The 10024-nt window shown below is 39.6% G+C and overlaps 1 protein-coding gene across 1 annotated transcript; it reads left to right on the top strand.

Annotated features, from left to right (window-relative positions):
- The first annotated feature begins 302 nt into the window (after positions 1-302).
- On the top strand, positions 303-980 carry LOC138879829 (uncharacterized). Its single transcript, XM_070159467.1, has one exon. It carries the CDS (start codon positions 303-305, stop codon positions 978-980), a length of 678 nt encoding a protein of 225 aa, XP_070015568.1.
- Positions 981-10024: the final 9044 nt, after the last annotated feature.

Below are 10024 nucleotides of genomic sequence, written 5' to 3'. Positions count from 1 at the left end.
AAACTAGCTCAAATATATATATCAGTGAGATTTTTTGTCTTTATGGTGTGCCAGTGTCTATTATCTCCGATCGAGGCACGCAGTTCACATCATATTTCTGGTAAGTTGTGTAGTGTGAGTTAGGCACACATGTCGATTTGAGCACGACATTTCACCCTCAGACAGATGGGTAGTTCGAGCGCACCATTCAGATCTTGGAGGATATGCTATATGACTATGTTATAGATTTCATGGGTTCATGGGATTAGTTTTTACCGCTTACAGAGTTTTCCTGCAACAACAACTACCAATCGAGTATTCAGATGGCTCGTTATGAGGCCTTATATAGGAGGCAGTGTCATTCTCTAGTTGGTTGGTTTGATTCAGGAGAGGCTAGGTTGTTGGGCACTAATTTTGTTCGGGATGCCTTGGAGAAAGTCAAGTTGATTCAGGATAGGCTTCGTACAACACAATTTAGGCAGAAGAGTTACGCTGATCGGAAGGTTAGTGATGTTGCATATATGGTGGGTGAGAAGGTGTTTCTCAGATTTTTGCCCATGAAGGGTGTGATGAGGTTCGGGAAGAAGGGCAAGTTGAGCCCTTGGTGTATTGGACCCTTTGAGGTGCTTGAGAGAGTTGGGGAGGTGGCCTACAGACTTGCATTGCCACATACACTATCGGGTGTTCACCCAGTATTTCATGTCCCTATGTTTCAGATGTATAGTAGTGATCTGTCACATGTGTTGGACTTCAGCACAGTTCAGTTAGAAGGGGATTTGACTTATGATATGGAGTCGGTGTCCATATTGGACTGGCAGGTTCGGAAGTTGAGGTCAAAGAATATAGCGTCAATGAAGGTGCAATGGAAAGGTCAGCTGGTCGAAGAGGCTACATGGGAGACTGATCAGGAGATGCAAAGCAGATATTCACACCTATTTGAGACTCCATGTATGATTCTAGACCTGTTCGAGGATGAACGTTTGTTTAAGAGGGGAATGTAACGACCCAGCCAGGCATTTTGAGTATTGTACCTCCATTCCCCTATTTATCGCTTCTTCTATGTTCAGTTATTGTTATGTGACTTGCCGGAGCGGTTAGTTTTGTTTTGGGGATGTTTCTGAGTGAATTGGGAAATTAGTCCCAAGGTTGAAGGCTTAAGTTGAATGAGTGGACTGGAGCTTGACTTTAGTATAGACGACTCCAAAATGGAGTTTTGATGGTTCTGATAGCTTTGTATGGTAATTTTGGACTTAGGCATATGTACGGATGTTGGTTCGGAGGTCCGTAGGTTGATTTGGTGCTTTATGGAGAAAGTTGAAGGTTTGGAAGGTTGATAGGTTTGACTGAAGGTTGACTTTATTGATATCGGGCTCGGATTATGATTCCGGGAGTTGGTATAGGTCCGTTGTGTCATTCAGGACTCATATGTAAAATTTGAGGTCATTTAGAGGTTCTTAGGCTTATTCCGTGCAAGTTTTGGATTTGGTAATATTCACTAGTTCATTAGGCTTGAATTTGGGTGCAATTAGTAGTTTTGATGTTGCTTGGTGTAATTTAAGGTCTCAAGTAGGTTCTTGTATTGTGTAGGGATTAGTTGGTGTGATTGGACGGGGTTCCCGGGCCTCAAGTGTGTTTTAGATGGGTTACATACCATTTTCTTAGTTTTGGATTGCTGTCAGCTCATGTCTGGTTTCCTTAATCGCGATCGCATATAGGAAGTCGCGATCGCATAACTCTATTTGGTGGTAGGTGGGAGTTGTGCATCGCGTTCGCGAGTATAAGGACTCATTCACAAAGCTTGAGGTAGGTTGTTCAGTGGGAACGCGAGCGGGGATGTCACGACCTAAAATCCCTACCCGTCGTGATGGCGCCTAACACACAGGCTAGGCAAGATGAAACATGATAACAAAGGCAAAAAAATAACAAAATTTATAGTATTGGCATAAGTCTGAGGTCTCAATATAATAAAACTATTAATACTAAGTAAATCCCCTTAAACTAGTAAGTACGGAGTCATGAGCTTCTACAACAGAATGCAAGTTTGAAACTAAATGATAATTACACTATCTGAACTGTAACAACTGCATGAAAGGAAAAAAGACAAGTCAAACTGAGACCAAGGATGAAGCTCTACCTCGCTTCTAGCAGATAGTCCAACAAGCAAGCCTACTGTTGATAACTGGTCCCCACACCTGGATCTGCACTATTAAGTGCAGAGTGCAGTATAAGCACAACCGACCCAATGTACTGAATAATTATCGTAAATAAACATGGCGAGTTAATAGGCACACAAATTATTAATGATGCGAGCTATCACCTGTGTAGTTTCCTCTTTAAAATCAGTACAGAACAATAGTGGAATCAAATCATAAGTTCAGTAAGAAAACATCTGTGTGTGTAAGTGTTCAGTTTTTTCTCAAATACTTAGCTAGTCAATATCTTGGCATATAGAAATGATATACTGTTGAATCAGATAAATGATCAAGAAAATTGCAAGTAAAGATGAATCAAAATCCAAACAAACACTAGCCATATTTTCTCAGCTTTTCATAATCCATATAATCCACTGATCAGTTCCTCAAAAACCGTATGTACACCATTCAAAGAGAAACATTAGAGGGTGACCCTAGAGGGATGGATCCATATCCACACGCAAGCATGACCGATTCAACGTGCTACCAGTTCGACATGGTCACAGGCTCAATATCATAATCCTCCCGGCGTCGCCACATGTACAACAACACAATCTGTCCAGCGTGGTCACAGGTATAACAACACAATCCGCTCGACATGGTCACAGGCACCCAGTCCAATCATATCATACATGATTAAATAAATAAATATACATGTATGAAACGAGTGAATAACAAATCTCATGCTCTTGGACTGGTATAAACAACCTACTAAAGTGTAGGCATGTGCAAGTGTACTATTATAGCTCAAACCGGCAATTTCATCAAAGAATAGCATTTATTAGTTCATTCAAGGGTTAAACCCCTATGCAGCCTCAAGCATAGCTCAAATAGTTCATAACAATGACACAAATGTGCGAAGCACCTAACTTAAGGTTTAAAAGTCAAATTCTAGGCCTATAAGGGCCTGAGCACAACCCGAACATGAATAAATAATCCCGGTGTCCGCATATGGGTTCAACCCTACGCATGTGCGCACCCAATAGCACGTAGCTATCACAATAATTCAGGAAACTAGTGCTTCAACTGAGTTTAGATAAGATACTTTCCTCAAGCAAATCAAATCACTCCGCTAGCAAGCCCTTCCCACATGTATTAATCTCCGGAAGGCTCAAATCTAGCCAAAATAATGTAATACTATCAATAAAAGCTATAGGAATTGATTCCAATTGATAAAGATAAGATCTTTAACCAAAGTCAAAAAGTCAACCCAAAAAAGTCAACCCCAGGTCCACATCTCAAAATCCGATAAAATTTAAAAAATATGAACACACATTCAATAACTAGTCCAACCGTACCATAATCATCCAATTTCGACCACAAATCGACACTCAAACCCCCAAATCTTACTCTCCGATACATGGGTCAAAGATCCCAAAACTTCACCTCAAAAACACCTAATCTATGGGGACAATTCAATGGATATTCAATATTAATTGATAAAAACGATCAAAAGTCACTTACCTCTTCAATCTAGGTGAAAACCTCTTCAAATATCGCCTTAGTCCGCACTCCAAAATTCTCAAAATAAGAGAAGAACCAAACCCTTCATTTTTAATGACACTGCCAGCTTTTTCGCTTCTGCAGCTAGGAGTTCCGCTTCTGCGGAACCGCACCTGCAAAAAATGGAGCGCACCTATGCATCCCACTTAAGTCCCACCCCTCTGCTTCTGCGGAAGTTCACCCAAATCTACGCACGCGCGCCTGCGGAGAAAATGTCGAACCTGCGGTCCAACCCGCTCCTGCGCTTCACTTCATCGCAGAAGTGACCTCGCTTCTGCAGAGACTATTCTCGCTTCTGCAATCCCATTGCTCCCATTCACTTCCGCACCTGCGCTCATAAGGCCGCACCTGCGGTGCCTCATCTGCGACCAATTCTACTGCAGATGCAAACGCACATGAACAATTCTTTAAGTCCACAATTCATTCTTATTTCAAACCAAATCATTCCCGAGGCCCCCTGGACCCCATATAAACATACCACCATATCCTAAAACATCATATAAACTTAGTCGAGGTCTCAAATCACATCTAACAACATCGGAAACATGAACCGCACCCCAATTCAAGCCTAATGAACTTTTGAATTGCCAACTTCTAAAACCAATGTTGAAGCACACTAAATCAACTTCGATTGACCTAAAATTTTACACACAAGTCATAAATAATGGACCTATTCCAACTTTCGGAACCAAAATCTGATCCTGGTAACAACAAAGTCAACTCTCGGTTAAACTTCTCAACTCTCCAAACATTTATTTTACCAACTTTCGCCAATTCAAACCAAAAAATCTACAGACCTCCAAATCAATATCCAGACACACCGCTAAGTCCAAATTCATCATACGGAGCTATCGGAACTATCAAAACTCCATTCTGGGGATCATATACACATAAGTTAACATTCGGTCAACACTATCAACTTAGGCTTCCAACCTTGGGACTAAGTGTCCCAATTCATTCCGAAATATCCTCGGAAACAAACCAACCATCCTGACAAGTCATATAACAACAAATGAACATTGAATAATAAATAAATAGAGGAACAAGGCTACAATACTCAAGACCGGTCGGGTCATTACAAGGGAGTCGCTTTCGTGTAGAAGGAAAGTAAGGTTGAGGGGTGGCATGCATTTTTCATTGCGGTCACAAGCGCTAGACGACAATCGGGTTGGTTTGAGCGGATGGGCATCGTATTTGCTAATGGAATGCTGCGTTCACGACAGGAATGTCGCATTCGCATGAGAGGTTCTGGTAGCTGGGCAATTTTGTTCTTCGCGATCGCGTATCTATTTCCGTGATCATGATGTATAACACATGGGTAGATTATATAGTACTCTATTTCGAGTATTTGGTTCATTTTAACATATTTTGTGTTGTAGAGCTAGGTTTTGGGCGATTTTAGAGGTTATTTTAATGATTTGGATAAGGGTAGGTGTTTTTAACTTGGATTTGTCCATTATTCATGGTTCCATATTTCTTTATTATTAAATTAGTTATTTGAATTGGAGAAATGGGGATTTTTGTAAAACACTTTCCTAAATTATAAAATGAGGATTTGAAGGTCATTTGAGTTCGGAATTGGATGACTTTAGTATGGTTGGACTCTTAGCAGAATTGGTATTCTGAATTTGTGAGTTTGGTCGGGTTCCGAGGTGCGATCCTAGGGTTGGCTTTTTGAGTTGACTTTTTATTTGTATTAAAGATTGAATCTTTATTTTTCAGAATTTATTCCTATGATTTTTATTTATGATATTAGGTTATTTTGGCTAGATTCGAGCTGTCCAGAGTTGGATTTGCACGGGAAGGGCTTATTATTAGATTAATTTAGCTTGTTTGATGTAATTATCTTGTCTAACTTTGTGTGCGGAAACTACCCCTTAGGATTGGGTTTGATTGTACTATTTGAATCACGTGAAAGATGTGTACATGACCTCAATTTTTGTACACAAGTCATAAATAATGGACCTATTCCAACTTTCAGAACCAAAATCTGATCCCGGTAACAACAAAGTCAACTCTTGGTTAAACTTCTCAACTCTTCAAACCTTTATTTTACCGACTTTCGCCAATTCAAGCCAAAAACTCTACAAACCTCCAAATCAATATTCAAACACACCTTTAAGTCCAAATTCATCATACAGAGCTACCGGAACTATCAAAACTCCATTTTGGGGATCATATACACATAAGTCAACATTCGATCAACACTATCAACTTAGGCTTCCAACCTTGGGACTAAGTGTCCCAATTCATTCCGAAACATCCTCGGAAACAATCCAACCATCCCGATAAGTCGTCTAACAACAAATGGACATTGAATAAGAAAAAAATGGAGGAACAAGGCTACAATACTCAAGACCGGTCGGGTCATTACTGTGAGCACGTGATTTTTGCTTCACGCGACAATCGCTCCAAAAGAAATAAAAAATAATAACAATTGATCCTGTTGTACAACTTTTGGATTTTTACATGGCACTTTGTTAATTGTTTATGATTTTTTGCCCATTTTATTTTTATTAAAACAAGATACAAAAAATGTATGTGTCATGCATAATTTGAACCGTAATCCGGTTGTTAAACAGAAAATCATAAATAGGCATCTTTGTCCGTGATTTTGTTTTGTTTGATTTTACCTGTTTTAAAATATTTTAATGTGTGTGCAAATAATTGTATTAAGTGTTTATTTAATTTTAATTTGATTTACTTAGGTTTTGTTTTTAAAATAAAGAAGAAAATAAAATAATAAAAAAAAATCTTTTTCGGACTTGGGCCAATTTATTGGCCCAAACAAACTCAGCCCAAAAACCAGGCTTGCCCGATCCGTGACCTGCCTATCCCTAGCCATCCAAACGACACTGTTTAATCCAGTATGATCTGGGCCGTTGATCTCAGATTGATCAACGGCCAAGATCTCACACCCCATAACCCACTAATGAACCCGACCCGTTCCACCCGAACCAACCTTGACCCCTACTAAGCCAAACGACACCATTCCACTTAAGCCCTCAGATCCAGACCGTAGATCTAGATTGATCTAACGGTTGAGATCAAGCCATCCACCCCGTATATAAACCCTTCCCCCTTCACCCCGCGCCCTAATCCAAACCCCCCTGCCTTAGTTCGTCTTCACCAGACCCCAACCCTCCAAACCCTAGCCGCCCCTGCATACTTTCGCCATGAAAGCCGGCGGCATGGACGCCGGTGACCCTACCCTTAACACCATAGATGCTCCTCACCGTCCTGAACCCAAATCCACCAACCACACACCTCGAATCCCATCCCACCTTCTCGAATCTTCATTTGAAGATTCGAGTCAAAACTCGATCTACCCCGATCTGCCCTAAATTCATACCAGGCAGTCCCCGGACCCCCCTCGTGACCAAATCATGCTTGGTTTGGTCCGAATCTGACCAGGGAAGCACGAATCCCGGATCTAATTTTTGGAACTTTAAAGGTCCTCGTCGATGGTCCGTGTTTTGTTCAAACCAAAAGATTAAGGTCTAATGGACCTTAATCGAAGTGTTTCTCATCTAAGAAACACTTCGATTAAAGCCCGTTCAGCCTTAAGAAAGGTCTGTCCGAATCCGAGTTAAGGCTTTTGATTTTTCGAGATTTGAGGTGAGTTTTGCTTTTCTTTGCTTATTTCTGTTAGTCCATGTTCGTTTAAAAGGTCTGTTCAGGTTTTGTTTTAATCTGTGTTTTGAGTTTTATCAACTGTTCCTTGTCCACCTCGCCTGAACCTCTGTTGTTTGATTGAGTCCTTCTTCTAATTGTTCTGATAATTTGTATGTATGTATTTGTTGTGCAATTAATTGAATTTCAAATGTGAACTGACCAACTGATTCCTCCCATGTAATTTTGCTTAGTCAGTACAATTCGAATTATGTGTTCGATACTGTTAAATGTCTGATTTTGGTCTCGATTGTATGAGTTATAACTAGTATAGTTGAGTCGACATATGTCGTCAATTAGTTTCAGATGTTTAAACAATATACAAATTGATCTGCTTCTGTTAAGCATTGTATGAATCAGTTAGGAATTGAATTTAGCTACTTATAGTTGTTAATCTGAATCAGAAGTATAAAAGGATTGGTTTTGTTTAGTTGCAGTCAGAATTGGAGGGCATGTGCACTTGTGCACAACATGTGCACTTGTGCACAACATGTGCATAAAGGCCTTTGTTACATTTAAAATAGTTTGACAGCATATGCTGTCAGATATATTCTGCTGCCCATTACCCTGCTTTAGTTTAAGAAGTATTAAACTTTTTTTTTTTTAAAAAAAAAGAGTAAGTCTGTCAGGGAATGTTGATGGGGGGATTAATACTTAAATGGCTAAGTGGAACTGAAAAAGGAGAGCACATGGGAGGTATCTGATTGTCTAACAGGCTGTAAAAGGGTGGAATTTAAGCTATAAAGGGAGGAAGAATACACACAGGACAGGGAGAAGAGGGAGAGCAGGAGATAGAGATACAGAGGGAAATTGTTAACACAGAGAGAGAGAGGGGATTGGGACTTGAAAATTTGAGAGGAGATAGATTAGAGGAAAATACATCTGATATTAGAGGGACAGACATAGGAGAGAAATAGAAGGGAGATACAGATGCACCTTGAGAGAGACACACACAAGGGAAGCTGAAACCAAACAGAATCAGTTTCTAAGTGAGAAAGAGAGTTTATTTTGGAAATCAGGAGGGGGATTTAGAAAAGAAATTCTTGTTCGACTGAAAAACACTACTCTTCCTCATCCTTTCGTGTCTGAAATCCAGCATCCAGTTTGTTTTTGTTTCTATCAGATTTTAGGATTTTCTTCTGAGTTTTGAAAAGATCAAACATCGAGTACTGTACCATCGGTTACTGTTTTGGTCTGTTGGTCTGGGGTTGTCATTGCTGTTGTATTGCTTTGTTGTTACTACCATTCTTGTGCTGCTGCTGCTGACTCTTCTGCTTCCACTTCTTCTTTGCATTTCAGTAACCAGGTACACATTTCAAGTCCCATATTGGTGTAACTGTAACAGTCTGAAAGCATGAAATGAAAGTTGGAGAAGTTTAAATGTCTGTTGTAATAACTCATGGCATGTTGATTTCTTTCTATATAATTGATTAGTTTGTGAATTTCAATAGCAGGAAAAGATCAGTTGATGCTTAACTGAGTCCTAGTCTCTTGCGTCTTAGTTTATAGTTGTTTGTTGTTATGAGGTATGTAATTGTACAGTACACAGAATGTACGGATAATTGACATAGCGACTGACCAGATTCCTGTTAGCTATGATGACATGCATGCGATAGAGTACTTCCATTTTTATACAATGATGTTCTGTTTTATTTTAGTTTCCTTTATCAGGACCCGCTAGGCAGTATATAGAAGCGCGTTCGAATCCCTATTAGTAATAACGCCTAGTAGTTAATTCTCTTAATCTAGCCTAAATAAGTCTAGTTAAATTCAATTCAAGAAATGTTTGGATGCAAGTATAGCATTTCGTCAGCTCGCATGTAGTCTCTTTGTCAAATTAAGTTATCTTCCGTTGAAGTATAATGTTCTCTCCACTTTGTAAATAATTAATCAGGAATTGACAAGGATCCGGATCAGGCCGAAGCATATAATTAAATTAACATATACCTTTCTTCTTCTCTTTTAAAAAAGCGCAGTTAGAAATGTAGCCGCCTTAGTATATCCTTTCTAAAATAGAGACGAGCCTCGCCAAATAAAAATGCAACATTGCGGGGCCCTCAATGATTAACCATAATAAATATCTAGCATTCAGGATAGACTGTTTAGCGAATTTCATGGTCTTCTCCAAAAAATAATAATGCGTTAAACTCTTTAGGCGCGGCTCGATTAAATTACATTCTTAAACTTGGGTGTGCATCGATGTGACCCGAATCCAAATCTCAACGGAGTCGAAGTGTGTTTAACAATTATGGGTGCATTGATTGCGACGTAGTTCGAGATACATTTTCACGACGTTGCAATTCTATAAAAATAAATGATAATAATAAAAGCGGTTTAAACTTAATAAAAGCACATAAGTCATAACATGTATTTAAATAAGATATTTATCCATTATAATAATTTAAGCGACCGTGCTAGAACCACGGGATTCGAGGGTGCCTAACACCTTCCCTCGGGTCAACAGAATTCCTTACTTAGAATTTCTGGTTCGCAGACTTCATTTGGAAAAGTCGAAAATTTCCTCGATTCGGGATTCAAGATAAACCGGTGACTTGGGACACCAAAAGCCAAACCTTTCCCAAGTGGCGACTCTGAATTAAATAAATAATCCCATTTCGAATATTGTCACTTAAATTGGAAAAACTCCCCTCGCGCATTTAACCCTTCGGGGCGGGCGC

This window comes from Nicotiana sylvestris, chromosome 10 (assembly GCF_000393655.2).
Source record: "Nicotiana sylvestris chromosome 10, ASM39365v2, whole genome shotgun sequence".
NCBI classification, from domain to species: domain Eukaryota; kingdom Viridiplantae; phylum Streptophyta; class Magnoliopsida; order Solanales; family Solanaceae; genus Nicotiana; species Nicotiana sylvestris.
Note: the sequence above shows the minus strand (reverse complement) of the source record. Positions and strands in the feature narration are given on the sequence as shown.

Excerpts from the sequence above, each read along its gene's own strand:
- LOC138879829 (XM_070159467.1), top strand. The coding sequence starts at position 303 with ATGGCTCGTTATGAGGCCTTATATAGGAGGCAGTGTCATTCTCTAGTT.